We start from the raw sequence: 15,085 nt of genomic DNA, 5'->3' as shown, positions 1-15,085 counted from the left end.
ATGAGAGGCAACCTTGATTGATATTTCCCACATATATGTTTCTATCTCCCTCCATTTCCCTTCCTCTCTCTCTCTCTCAAAAGCAATAAAAATTTTTTTAAAATCTCTCTCTCTCTCTCTCTCTCTCAAAAGCAATAAAAATATATTTTTAAAAATCTACCTAAAAGAGTTCACTTTGGAATTCACTGTCTGGTGCAGCTCTGAGACCTGACAGTTTGTAGGCATCCTGGGCATCGAGCATCCTCTTCCTGGCCCAGGGGCCTGGCTTGATGCTGAACAGTGTAACCAAGCTCAGCCCACTGATGAGAGAGAGAGGGGCAGGGGAGAGGGCGGGAAGGAGAGAGAGAAAGAGAGAGAGAGAGAGAGAGAGAGAGAGAGAGAGAGAGATTGCATTCTGGGACCTAGGGACTATGGTTGGTCTGAGGGGGCCAGGAGACAGAACCAGGTCCAGTACAATTCCTTGATCAGAACTCGATGGCATCAGAGATGGTCCTACTGCCCTTGGCTACTGGGCTATTTGAGGGGAAAATTAAATTATAATCCAACAACCTTTGTACATCTAGAAGTTTGTCATAGTAATTAAATGCTAATAAGGCGAGGGAGAGTAAATGGATAGTTTCCTTAAAGACTTCACTCCACCACCCAAGGTCAGGTGGAAATTATAAGTAATGTAGTGGTACAGTCAGATCACTCCAGCTGAATAAATGCCATGACAAAAGTAAGGAGTCATTCAGTTCTCTATATTTGAACATCTCATTAGAGTCTGTGTCATTCAAAGATGTATGGGGTGGCAGAAAGGTGACATTTAAGGTCTCCCACGGAAAGCCAAGCCTTTAATTATCTGATGGAGGTTAATGTGCCTATGGAGCAAGGGAAGCCTGGGTGTAACAGGAAATGACACATTATGCTAAGAGCAGATTTCACAGGGGAGCCCATGAGGTGGGCCATCCCCCAGAATGTCTGTCTGGTCAGAGTTTTCCTGCCTTGTTGGTTCTCTGCCAGGATGAATGTGGGACCAGGAGAGTTCTTGGTAGAAAAAAGCGATGGCCTTAGTTGTAAGCGAGAAGGCTGCAGGAAATGAAACCCTATCCTCAACAATAATGTAGGCAGGAGCTCAGCCAGCCTGAGGGTCTGGAGGCACATTGCTGAGGATGCTGAAGGCTGTGCGGTGGCTCCATGCAGGGTGGACTGTGAGGTCCTCAGCTGGATGATGGAAGGCAGCTACAACAATGGCTCCCAGAGATCCCACCTTCTGTTATAATCCCCTCCCCTGAGGGATGCACCCAGTAACTTGCTTCTAACAAATATAATACACTGAGACGGATGGAATGTGACCTCTAAGATTAGGTTACAAAAAACTATAACTTCTATCTTGCTCACACTCTCTTTAACTCACCTCCCTTTCTCACTCTGATGAAGCAAGCTACCATGTCGGGCGATGCCTTTTGGAGAGGCCTACAAGGCAAAGAACAGAGGTCTTCAGTCCACCAGCCCATGAGGACCTGAATGCCGTCGGTGACAATGTGAGTGCACTTGAACATGAGTCCTCTCCCAGTTAAACCTTCAGATGAGACTGCAGCCTGGTCAGCTTCTTGATTGTAGCCTCATGAGAGTCCTTGGGCTGGAGGACCCAGTTAAGAGTTTTCTGACCCACAGAAACTCTGAGTTGATGAATATTTGGTTTAAGTTGTGGCTTTAAGTCATGCTTAAGTTTTGGGGTGATTTCTCACACAATGATAGATAACTAATGCAGTGAGTGTTAGACTCTATGATGATGCTGGGGTGGGAGGTTCTAGGTGCTCGCATGCACCTAGCATCTTTGTCTCTGCACTTCTCATCCTTACCCCATCCTATGGAGAGAAAAGATCCACCTACACTAACCTCAGGAGTGGGGGTGGGGGAGAAACCTTTATTCTTTCCTGCCTGGGAGCGGGAAGATATCCTCCAACCTCCCTCTCTTTGTCACTTATCCAAATACACTATCCCTCCTCTTGCTCTCAGAAGGAGTGGATGTCTCCGTATTATACGTTGGGGCATAACATAGAAAGGAGTTTTTTATTTAGAAGAAAAAAAAGTTTTGCTATAGGAAGGATTATCTTTAGGGAATGAGCTGCCGAACTGAACTAGAGAAGCTCATCTATCCCAAGGCAAACAAGAATGTGTCCCCCCTCCCCCCTGCAGTGGAGGCTCACATGGGAGCAAAGGTGGGGCTTATACCATTATCTTCCTGAATGTCCATGAACAGGACTTTGGAGTAAAATCCTGCTGATTTATTTCTTGTTCTTTTCCAAGAGCCAGGAACAGAGGGTTGACCTGTACAGGAGTTCAAAATAACTCTTCAGGGGGATTTGGTGGCTGCCATAGTTCTTCACTTTTTTTTTTTAACCTCTAACACTAAATAGTTATGGCTGAACTCAGTTCCCAATATGCAGGTGATGGAAAAATTCAACCAAGTATATTCAGCAACATCCTCTCAATTCACAGATAAGAAAAGACATTATTTTTTAGGAAGATATTATTTTCCTGAAAAACTTTAAAAGCCAGGTGATTTAGGGTTTTCGTGCATCCCTCCTTCTAGTTCACTAATACTTCCTGTGCCTCCTGCATCTTTGTCCTGTGCTAAAGGCAGAGGTTACAAAAATAAGTACAAGACACAACCTGCCTCCAATGGTTTAAAATCTAGTGATAGACATCTTTAAATACAGTTTTCAAGTTAATGAGAAATGTTGGTGAATTGTTAACATGAAGAGTGGCAGGAAGAAACAAAATTTATCCTAAGGCTATTTCATTTTTCCCATGGCACTCTCCATTTGGGGAGATTCTGGACAAAGATTGGCTTCTCAAGTGAAGTTCAGTCTGTTATGACATTTTGGTGAGGGCTTTTATTTTGAGCAGGGACAGAGATTGTTCCTTTTCACCAGATTATGCAGATGAGACAAACAAAATTTTAGAAGGCCAAAGCTGGATAAGGCCTAAGACAATTGTTATGTCAAACGTTTCATTGTTTTCATGAATAAGTTGAGATTCAGAGAGAGGAAGACACTTGTCCAAAGTCACATAGCGAGGAAACAATGATTCTAGAATAAAACTCTCACTCCAAGCCAGGAATTTTTGCAATCGTTTTAGGTCACCTGAAGACATCAAAGATAGAGCTGGTGCCTATGATGGAGCTGGTGTCCATGATGAAGGAGCTGGTGATCATGATCAAGGAGGTGGTATTCATGATGAAGGATCTGGTGTCCATGATCAAGGAACTGGTGTTCATGATCTTGGTAGATTAAGCAAGTGCTTGCTCTGTTTTTTGTGTTTTTTTTTCTCCCTGAATCAAATGTATATGATAACCTAGCTATGCTTGAAAACAAAAAGAGAACTAGAGTGGACCCCAAACTGAACAAACTCTGAAAGACAGAAAACAGAAAGATGAGGAAATCAGCACCCAGGACATTGTTGGTAGCTGTGCCTCAGAAAGGTGAGTGCTCCCTATCAAGAGTTGGAGTTGGAGGGCAGGAGGTGGTTTGAGGTAATTAACAGAGCCATTAGTATCAAACCTGGGGCAGCCAGGATGGCTGACCCTTGCACAATTCTCTTCCCCTTTTATGAATACACAATCGCCAACATTTTGATGAAAACCAAAACTATGGGAAAGACAGCAGAATCAACCAATGAAAAAACTCACACCCCCCAAAACAGAATTAATTGAGCAATCAGTAGAAAACATTTACATATGTATATTTAATATCCTCAGAGAGCTATGAAGGGGCATCATCTGTGAAACAAGTTCTAATCACTTAGAGGTATTGGGAATAAAAAAGATAATTATAGAAATTAACAGGTTGGTTGAATAGAATAATGTACACAGTGAAGAGTAAATTATAATTCTTGACTGTCAAAGGTAAGATCTCTCCCAGAACCCAGCAGTGGGATTAACAGATGGAAAATACGTAAAAGAGCTGAGATGTGGAAACTAGATTTTCGTGTTCCAGCATCAGTGTAAAGAAATGCCAGAATGAGGGATTAGAGAAGGAAAGAGGTGGCAATATTCAAATCAATAATGGTTAATAATGTCCTAAAATTAAAGAAATTATTGAAGGGTCCACTATGTGTTGAGCAAGAGAAATAAAGAGTGAGTATAGAGGTGGCCAATATGAATTGGGGACGTTCCTAATGACTCTGTTAATGTCAGGGCAGTGGACTGGGGACATTAGACCCACACTCATTATTATCACATGGATATAACTTGGATGATTCTTCAAAATATCCACTGCATTCAATGAAATCCAGTGGTCAGCATTGCTCTACACAACATAAGGAATGCACTGATTTCTGGACTTTTTCCATAATGGTATTATGATGAACAGATCTAAAGATGGTCCCCAATGGTCCCCAATTCCTGGCATTCATGTCCCTGTGTAATCTCCTAGCCTTGAGGGTGGGTAGGGTCTGTGACTTGCTTCTTATTCAGAAGACAGCAAAGGTGAAGAGGTGGCATTCCCATGTAATGTATGTCAGACTGTCTCACTCTGCAGCCAGCCCAAAAAAGCCAACAGCTGTGTTGTGAACTGTCTATGAGAGGCCCACTTACTGAGAACTGTGGGTGGGCTGGAGAGACTGAGAGCCTCAATCCTATAACAACAAGTGACTTAATCCTGCCAACAATCAGTGAATTAGACACGGACACTTCCCCAGATGAGAACACAGCCTGGATCACACCTTGATTGCAGTCCAGTGAGATTCTGAAGCAGCGGACCCATCTCAGCTGTGCCGAGACCATTTACCTCCAGAAGCTGGGGCTGGGGGGCGGGGGGACAGGGAGGAAATATGTGTTGTTTTCATCTGCTCAGTTTGTGGTTATTTACGTAGCAATAGAAAACGAATCCAGGTGATTCTGGAGAGTTGTGATCTCAACCTTGGCAATGTCTGATGGTACAATGTAGATGGCTGAAGGCTGGGTAGAGAGGCAAGTATCTGTGCCTGACGCCACTGCTCTGCATTCCCAGGCATTCTCCCAGACACACTGTGTGTGTGCGCCCTGGCTTCCCTGTGTCATCTGGATGTGGTAGCTCTGCTTATGGGAGGAGGAGTTATCCAAGTGAGTTGATACCAAAGTTATGTGATCTGGCTCTTGACACTTGTAATGCTCAGGTAGGCTGGCCTTCGACTCAAAGGGGAAGTTGCCCGTCAGCAGCTGGAGCTCACACCTGCAGGCATGCGTACTCATCAACGCATGCACACTGCTGGGCTCAGGCCCAACAAAGATGCTTGTCTGTCAATATCTTTTGGGAACAGGGCTTTTCTGGTGCCTGGGATGTTTGTGACACAGGATAAAAACCCCAAACTCCTTCCTTATGGCAAGTTATGGTCCATCTTTCCAACCTCACTCCTGTGAAAGACCTGCACAATCTAACCAAGTTTTCAAGTACTGAGGAGGCTTGATAAATGACTCTTAAAATTGAATTCAGGTGCCCACAAAATAGTACTAGCAGTGAAATTAATGGGGTCGCTTCCAAATGAGCTTAATGGCACATTTGCCTCATTTCCAGCAATTTCTTGAAGAGTTCCAGGAATGCAGTATGAGGGTAGTCAGGTGGTTTCATGAAAGAGCCCTCTTTCCAGCCCTATCTCCACCATTCATTCTCATAGCATGACCTCGTGGGAAATTCTTTCCCATTCTAAGTCTCATTTTTCTTATCTACACAATAAAGGATGTGAACTTTGGGTAACATACTCAGAAACTAAATTTCTCTCCTGGCCCCTCCATGGAAATTATAATGTCCACCTCACTGAGGCACATGTGGAATGATGTTTGTAGAACTTCATGACTTGTAAGAACACTGTTTACTCTTATGAATCATCATTGGCCACACCATCAAGCCATGTATCTGTAACTGCTGATGTCTGAATCTAAAGAAATGTCTCAAGTACTGAAGACACCTTGGAAAGGTAATTCATTCAGCTCATACTTATGCTTACAGCATCAACTGGAATTGTTTTTATTTTTGTTTGATATTAAGATTCCTTATTTGATATAAGCAATTGTTCTTGTTACTTAGGATGGACCTGCTTATATTTCCCATGACAGAGGAAAATATACTCACATCCATTTCCTGGGATTCTTGGCTTTGACTACCTATAATACAGACCTTCATCCTGCATACTGTACTAGAGTCAGAGATTCCAAGGAGAGTTTGAAGATAGGGGCTATAACTCCCTCTGTCCCTCTACTTTTTATCACACAGTAGAGTTAAAGAGGGGAGGGTGGAGGAGGGGAACTCTCAGTTTCGTCACTCACCTCTCCTCCAATGGCAGCGATTCTGCTCTGCCCCAAGCTTGCATGTCTCACTCAGCAAACCAAAGCTGTGACTAACCGTACCTACCCTCCTTTTAAGGCAGTTTACTGCCCATCAGCTATTACTAAAAGATGTCTCTTGAAGGAGGTCACACCTTCAATCCAAATAGTTTATCAAAGCATCCCTTCCAAGATCACATCATATTCTTCATGAAAAGAGTTATGGTAAATACAACAGGGCCATACTCTTGCAAATAATTAAAGTTGGTGTCCTAGTCCTCCCATCTGTCAAGTAGAGATGATAACAAAGTGTTGGTTAAGGATTAGTTTGTGGTTTGAGCTGAACAAGGAATACTTTTCTCAGGATATATAGGTGACTTCACTGTGTACTGACTTAATGCTTCTTGTCCTGGCTGACTAAGCACAGCCTTCTATCGAACATTTCACAGCCAGACCCGTTCCTGTAAAAAGCAACTTTCTAATTCTACCAGCTCAAACTGGTCTGAGTTTTGGTCTTTACCTACATCAGCCAGAAACAGAGAATGTCAGGACGTCAGGGCCTTTTATTCCAAGCCGTGCGGACATTGCCCTGGGATGTAACCAAAGCCCAACTCAACCCAATTTAAACAATAAAGGGAATTTATTGGCTCATGGAACAAAAGTGTCCAGAGGTGGGGCCAATCGCAGGCAAAGCTTGATCCTATCCTTCAACAATGTCACCAAGGACCTGGCTTCTTCTGCCTCTGGACTCTCCCTTCAGTAGTGCCGACTTCAGGCTGAGAGTGCTTCTCCTTCATGGTCCCGAGACAGCCACCATCAAGACTCAAGACTGAAGACTACCTACTTCCTCTTGCACATCCAGCAGGTGGATAAAAAGAGCCTCTACCCAACATTCCCAGAAAAAATCTTGAAAGACCAGGTACCCTCTGGATGCTTTGCTCACATAGCCATACCTGAACCAATCACTGTAGCCAGAGAGCTGGAATGTGATGGCTTAGTTTAGGTCATGCATTCAGCCCTGGAAGTGATAGTCAAGCCAGCCCAGCCAGATGATAAAATCCCCAAACAGAAATCAGGGCCTGCTGGGAAAGGAAAAGGGGGAATGAACACTGGGGATACAGTCAACAACATCCACCACATCCCTCATTTTATGGATGGAAAACGGAGACCGGAGAGGCCTCCCCAAGATCATAGCAGAGCAGAGCTTGGGGTACACCCTAATCCTTCAATCTGCAGACCCTGTATTGTTTCTACTCTACTCTACTTGCTCACGCCAACTTGCCCACTACTGGGTAGTGATCAGTGAGGGTTCTGACCAATCAATTTCTCCCTAAACCTGAATGAACCGGAGGCATCACATTTCAAACACCTCCAATGAGTTTCCAGTCAGAAGAAAACAAACCTATGCAGCCACAAAGATCAACCCCAACATTTTCATCTCCCCTCTCGGAGCCCCCTATGTACCAAGTAGCTCCTGCTACTTTTAAGAGAAAAAAATGCATTCTGGTGTGCAAACGTTACTGCATATTCATGCACTCAAAATCTAATTTTAGCTGCAAGAGACTTCATTACAAGAGGCTCACATGATTAAGCAGCTTTCTTCCCAGGGTTTGGAAGCCTGTCTATTCTTTTCTCTCATTTCCACATCACTGGGATTATCAGAATGTGATTTAGCTTCTTAAAATTATATATTTTGGTGTTTCCAAATTGATCCACAACAGGAGACGAAATCCATGAAAATTACATGTGTTAGCACAGGTTTGTGCAACCCCATAGCCTGGCTGTTAAAGTTGGAATCTGTAGACAGTCAGGGTGTCACTCTTCAAAGGTTCCTGATGCATTTACCACACGCCTCCCCTGAATACAGGTCTGCTTTTACTCAACCTGGCCGGTGGGGACAGCATCCTCTTTATGGAGAAGCTGCTAGCTATAGACAAGACCTAACTTGGACACAAACAGACTGTCTCAAAAGGACAGACGGATCCCCCTTCCTGTGCTCTGCTCTCCCACAGAGCCAGGCCCGGGGCTACGGCTGCTGGGAGCCAGAAGCAGGTAGGGCCTTTGCACCTCCTTGTTCACCCAACATCCAGAAGCACCTGCCAAGTGTCAGGCGCCATTCCATGGGCAGTGACTTGTCCTGACCTGGATGCACCCTGACCCCATCATTGATCGCATCTGCATGCCTGGCTGAGGTGCAAGCAAGCTACAAGGCCACTTGAGCAGCTGACTTGCCAACCTGGAAGGAGAGGTCTCCGGGTACCTGGTCGCAGGGAACGCAACCACCCATCCATCAGGAGGAATGGGCTGTGCTGTTGCTCTCCTGACTCCTGGGGTGGGGAAGGGGGATGAGCAGGGGGCTGTGCCTCAGCGGTGGTCCTTCTCCACTCTCCAGCCACACGTCTGCCTCTCCAGCATGGCTTCTGGGTCTTCTACCTGAAGACCGTCTGGGTGGCCAGGGAGTGAGGGCCACAGCCATGAAGCCAGTCGTGGGAGGATGCCAGCTTCCCTCTTCTCTGTCAGTTGGTGCTGCTGTCTCCTTTGAGACTCTAGGTTTGCTCTGGGATGCAGGTGTCCCCTGGCCCTCTTCCCACTGGTGGGTCTCAGCTGCTCCTAGAACTCGGGAGACAGCCTCATCAGAGGCCTTCACAGACTTGACCGTGGAGCCCAGGCAGAGCCAATAATGTTTACAAAACCCCTGGTGTTCCCAGCTCTGAGCTGAGCCAGATGGTGCTGTGGGAGGGTCTACAACAGCCTCAGCATCAGGGTGGGTTTGGGGAAACCTCAGGAGGAAGTTGGAGGCCACCAGGAGCACAGATGCTCAAGCTCAGTCATTGGCAAAGCAGAAGGCTGGGGAGGCCTCCCTCTGAGGAAGGGTGGCTCTGCTGGGCCCTCTGGCCCTGCCTGCCTTTCCTAGGGGTGCTCTTAGCTCACCCTGTCTCCCCGCTCCTCATGGGCCAGGGAGCAGAGGGCCAGGCCATCCTCATGCCCAGCTTTTCCAAACCCCTTGCCCCGTTTTCTCCCCGTGATGCAGCGTGGCTCAGGCTGAGGGGATGTCAGGTGAAGGCAGTGAGCATTAGCACCTTCGCCCTGCTCAGGCTGAACACTAAGTGGCTGTGAGGACAGAGTCCTTTTCTGTGTCCCCACCTCTGTCCTCACCCACCCACTCCGCTCCTTCTGCTGCAGACTTGGAGACACGCACGCCCCACACCCCATTCACCAGTGTTTTCCAAGCCTCTGAGCCTTTGCACATGCTGTTCTCTTTGCCTTAATCACCCTTCCCCTCTGCTTTGCTGGGATAATACCTACAGATTTCTGGAGACCAGGTCAAAGTTGCTGTGGTGCATTCCCTGAAGACCCCAGGCACAGGGGCCCAGCACTGTGAGCTGCACAGCACACACGCTCCTGCTACTGGGCTTCTCACTCCACGTGGTATGACCCCTCCCCCGACCCTGTTAGACTGAGCTGGGGTGGGGAAGGGGCCTTTCACACAGGTCTTCTCCAGGAGGCCAGCACACAGCAGGTGTCAGCATCTGGGAGGGCCCTCCCCCTTTTGTTGAGGAAATGAATGAACAAGTGGGAAAGGTGGCAACGTAGCAGAAATAGAGACAGATGTGTGGCAGAGACTGGTGACAGGAAGTGGTGGGTGAGTCACAGAGTGACAGAGAGGGCTCGGCCATGGCCACTGGGGGTCAGGCAGAAGCTGTGGCTATGGCCTCTCCCCAAAGGGTCCAGGGTTGTGTTGCTGATGGACCGTGCAGCACCCCCTCCTCATGACCCAGGGCAGGACCCCTCTGGAGAGCAGGGACCTGTCAAGATGGGCAGGGCCACCGGTCACAGTGACCCCAAGACACACTTCCTGCGTTTCCCCATGCCCACACAACCCCGATCCTAATGGCATATGGGCCCTCAGGTCCAGGACTCCCCTGAGGCCCAGCTCCCTCCCTACCCCCTGTCCCCTCACTCTTACACCCTGTATGTGAGGCATGGGGTGAATGCCCGGCTTCCCTGGGGACAGATGGAGAAAGAAGCCAGGCGAGAAGGCCCCCCTCCAAGGGGCACTCATGTTGGAGGAGTGGCAGGGGGTGCACAGGACTTGCGGTGGGTCCTGAGATTGGCGCGTGGCTTAGGGGTGCTCTACTCTGCCCACGGTGCCGCCAGCCCATCCACAGAGCGGGAGGCAGGGCCGCAGAGTTCGTGGTGCCCAGTGTCACACCACACACATTTATGGGATGTCAGGGCCACGTGGCCCAGCAGCAGCAGTCCGTGAGCCCACCTCCATGCCCAAGTCCTTGCTGCTCAGAGCAGGTGCCCGCCCAGCCCAGCCCCCGCAGTCAAGAAGCCTGACCAGCAAGTCCATGCCTGGGGCTGAAAACAGGAAACCTGGGGCCTCCGAGAGCTCGGGTGCACGCGTGGCATGGTGACTTGGGCTTGTGAAAACAGGCACTGTAGCGTGGAGTGGCGTGTCTAAGCGTGTCTAGCTAGGAGCGTGTGTCTGTCCTGTGGCATCGTGTCTGCCTGGGTGGGCTAAGGGCTTGTGGCTGGTCTCCCTGCACCTGCGGGAGACGGCACCGGGCAGCCCATGTCCCAGCGAGGCCACCACCTGAGCATGTGAGCGGGTGCAGCCCCAGGGGCGGCTGGCTCTCAGCAGGGCACGCAGAGCGGCGGCCTATCATCTGGGCACGTACTCCCTGGGCAGCCCAGCCCAGTTGTGGTCACGCAGGGCCTTGTCCACTGTCCGGATGTAGCCATTGATCAAGTCCTTCATCTCCGGGGTGAAGGGCTCGGGGTCGTGTGGGCGCCGGCCGTGGCGCCGGAAGCTGCCTTCCTTGTTGTTCTCCACGCAGAGCAGCCGCTCCTCGCTCACGGACACGTTGAGGAAGGCCACCATCTCCCGCAGCGTGGGCACCAGGCTGCGCCGCAGCTCCTCATAGTGCACCACCAGCAGCCGCTTGCCGTACTTGAGCCAGTCCAGCACGTGCGAGGACCACCACGAGGCATAGCTGTTGACGAAGTCCGGCCACTCTGGGGAGGACAGAGGGGTGCCGTGTCAGGGCCCGGCCCGGGAGGGCTGTTGGTCCCCCCTGGATGCCCAGGGAAGCGGCCAGGATTTTCCATCACCCACTGCCCAGGGCCAACCTGCCTGAACCCCCTGCTGAGGAAGGTGACTTACTGTGAAAAAGGGTTAATATCAGGCTGCGCTCTGAGGAGTCCTAAGCCAGGAAGACGTGACCTTGAGTCTGCCTACTTCCCAGCAAATACATCGAGTTAAAACAAATGTAAACTGCACGAACCAAGCACTGGCTCTCCCTCTCTCTCTCTCTCTCTCTCTTTCTCTTTCTCGTGTTATGAATTCATTGACCTTAGGGACTGCACCTGGCCAGGGAGAGGTGGGCTGCACCACGGTGCATGGCAGCCGCATTAAAGACAGGCGGAAATCGAGGTGCCCTCCTTCACCTGGATCTTGTCTCTGGCAACTATGCACACCTGATGTGGGGTGCAGGGACCGAGCAGCGTGTGTGGGACAGCTGCTGGGCCTCCCGGTGAGAGGAAGACGCTGTGCCGGCCAGGCTTCCTCTCCTGGCCCCTCCTGTGATTCTAAGGCAGTGGTTCTCAACCTGTGGGTCGCGACCCCTTTGGCGGTCGAACGACCCTTTCACAGGGGTCGCCTAAGGCCATCCTGCATATCAGATATTTACATTACGATTCATAACAGTAGCAACATTACAGTTATGAAGAAGCAACGAAAATAATTTTATGGTTGGGTCACAACATGAGGAACTGTATTTAAAGGGCCAGAAGGTTGAGAACCACTGCTCTAAGGCGTGCAGCCTGACCCAGGCTCACTGTGCTGTGGGTGTGAGGCCAGCTGAACCTGGGCACAGCGGGGCAGGAGGACACACCATGAAGCCATGGACAGGGCGATTGCAAACTTCCGCAGATGACCGACTTCATGAGATTTCTTTTCTAGCAAATTAAGAGATGAGGTGTTTTGCGGCAGGCAAGGGGGGGAGGGGAATGCACATGTTAAGAATCACCCCAAGGAAAATAGTTTCCATAACTGGGCTATGGGGAGCATTTGTTTTCTCTCATCTTCAACATGACCCTCTGAGATGGGGACCACCTTGTTTTTCAGAGGAGGAAACTGAGGCCCGAAGGTGTGCAGCTTGCTGGGGTGACTGGGCTGGTAAGAGGCCCAGGAGGGATCAGAGCTTATCTGGCCTCCATCCTAAAGAGGAATCAGCAAGGCGGGTAGGGATGCTGGGGGCTGGTCTAGGTGAAGGGTGATGGGGAAAGCGGGGAGCGGAGTGGGGGAGGGGAGACACAGGTCAGCCCCACCTGACCCAGAGCCACGCAGGGACAGACGCACAGCCTGCCTGGCCTACAGCCCTGCATCTCATCATGCCACCACCCTGCTGAACGCAGCTTTATTTCGGAGGAACACACTTGGCTTTATATTACTCACCTCTGCAATTCCTGCCTAAAGCTGGCTGTGCCCGCCTTGAGGGCAGAGACCGTGACCCCTTTCCCTGGGCTCCCCGGCCTTGCCCAGTGCCTGGCACACAGTAAGCATGTGTCAGCAGGCTGACTCCATGAATAACGTTGCAGTGAGGCCCCGCCCCCAGGCCCCTTCTCTACCTTTGCTCTTCCAGTTGCGGTCAGCTGCGTAGCCCAGGTGCCCGGCGCACTTCCTGTTGAATTCGGCCACCAGGGACCTGTACGGGTTCCGGATGAGCAGGATGGCTGAGTCGAACATCTCGATCTCCCTCCTGCCACTCTCGTGGGTCTTCACACAGATGGTGCGCCGGCTCCGCCAGTGGTCCTTCTCGCCCTTAAACCCTGCCCGGGGGAAGGAGAGGGCCACTTTGGAGGAAGGCATTGTGGGACCCACAGGGCCAAGGGGCAGACAGATCCTAATGCTCACCTGCCTGCCTGAGGGAAGGCTGGCAATAGGGGCCGAGCAGAGGGCACTGGGAGGGCCTATGATGGTTGACAAGAGCAGCCTCTACAGGACTGACCCTGCCCAAGACAGCAGGAGATGTCTAAGAGTTGGGAAAGATGGCGTCTGCTAGATAAAGGAGATAAGGCAGATCCCCAGGAGTCAGAGGGCTTGACCATGCCCCGTCTCTAAATGCTGGAGATGCATACATTTGGGCATTTTCTTGGCAATTTCACATGAACATCACAAATACCCCTGCGAGTCAACTATAGCTGCATGCATAACTGGATGAAGTGACTGAGGTTCAGAGTGGGTGTGTGACTTGCCCAGGATCACAGAGCACCATGGCAACAGAGCCAGGCCTCTCTCCACGTGGCTGTGTGTGTCCCTGAGAAGCCCCCCACTTCCACCCAGCTCCCCACAGTAGGAGCAGGATCCCCATCATTACACTCAAGGGCTGTGAGCAGCTGTTGTCCCCCCTGTCCCCCTCTGACCTCACGCCACGGTCCTGTAACAGGGCCCCAGCCTGCACCTGTGGAGATTCTCTACCTGGGACCCCAGAGCAGGTCTGGCCAAGGTCTCATCCACAGTGGTTGAGCCCAGCCCTGCAGAACCCAGGGCCCAGTTTCTATGAACAGAGCCCTGCTCCCCTGGAACAATATCTCTGGGCTGGGGGCCTGCCTTCTTCCTGGGTCTTTTGGGCCAGTCCTGGGCGTTCGAGCCCAAATCACTTCTGGCTAAGAAGGTCAGACTCTACCCACCCACACAAAGAATCACATATTTTTCAACACTGATTATTGTGTGCTCGTGCTGTGTCGGATTTTCTGTCAGGGATCAAGACTGTCCTTAAGCTTACAGCCTAGTAGGGAAATAGCCCATGTATACTACAGAGAATAGAGGCTATGGGAACAAAGTTTAGCAGGGACTGGTTAGAGGGTAGAGTGGGATGTCATAGAAAAATGTCCCCTGAATCTTGTTTCCTGACCACATCCCGGCATATGCAGCTATGCAGCCAGTTCTGGGGACATTCTCCATAGATGTGCATGAGCTTACCTTGGGCTCTTTGAAACATAAATAAGCCTTCACCCCTTTCATGACTGGCTGGGAAGCACCTGTATTTGCAAGTTTCTTTTGAATCTGGAATTCTGGGTTCACCTGCTGAAGCTCCACACGTTTCAAACTCATCTCTTTCATGGGCCAAACACTGAAAGTTTTGCTTTGATTCATTCTGTCAAGCAGCTGGGAGCTTCCGGGAAAGGAAGAGTCCAGCTCTGGGCTGTGTAAATCTGAGATGCAGTCTTTGATGCTTGAGACCCAGGGTGCCTTTCCCACTGCCTCCACCTAGGCCAACAGCGGCCACTTTTCCTTATAACTCAACCACATTCACCCAGGTCAGGGTTGGCATTTTGGCTCTGGAGCTGCCTTGTGAATGTCCCATCTGCACGTGTCATTGCTCTGTAAGTGCTCTGAGGCAGTGGCTGCATCTAACTGGCCCTGTAAGGCTCAAAGATGTCCTGGTATCTCTAAAACCATCCGAGGCAACTGCGTAACACTTATATGTGGCTGTTCAAACCACTGGGCCACTTAGCCATTTGTGGACCAAAATAGCCAGCTGTGAGAGACAGGTGAAAGCCTTCCAGATGAATGAGGCGGGTTACTACAGCCTGTACACCAAGCATGTCAAACTCACAGCCCCCGGGCCACATGCCTTGTTTATTTGGCCCGTGTTAGCCTTTGAGTTTGACATGCTTGCTGTACAAAGTGGGTGGTTCCCAGGGGACCAGGACAGAGTGGGCAGGACCACGTGCTTCCCCTGACCACTCACCTGTAGGTACCCATAACCAAGGCTCCCAAGGACAAAG

General features: G+C 50.0%; 1 protein-coding gene across 1 annotated transcript in view; it reads right to left on the bottom strand.

Moving 5' to 3' along the window:
- Positions 1-2,433: 2,433 nt before the first annotated feature.
- WSCD1 (WSC domain containing 1) overlaps positions 2,434-15,085 on the bottom strand; it is a 43,110-nt gene continuing 30,458 nt past the window's right edge. Inside the window, exon 8 of the mRNA XM_005858887.2 lies at positions 2,434-11,308. Coding sequence (XP_005858949.1) covers positions 10,956-11,308 — 353 coding nt within the window. The 3' untranslated portion in view covers positions 2,434-10,955. The remainder of the gene's footprint in view (positions 11,309-15,085) is intronic.

This window comes from Myotis brandtii, unplaced genomic scaffold, assembly GCF_000412655.1.
Source record: "Myotis brandtii unplaced genomic scaffold, ASM41265v1 scaffold1223, whole genome shotgun sequence".
Classification (NCBI taxonomy): domain Eukaryota; kingdom Metazoa; phylum Chordata; class Mammalia; order Chiroptera; family Vespertilionidae; genus Myotis; species Myotis brandtii.
The sequence above is the reverse complement of the archived record's forward strand: the minus strand, read 5'-3'. Positions and strand labels throughout refer to the sequence as shown.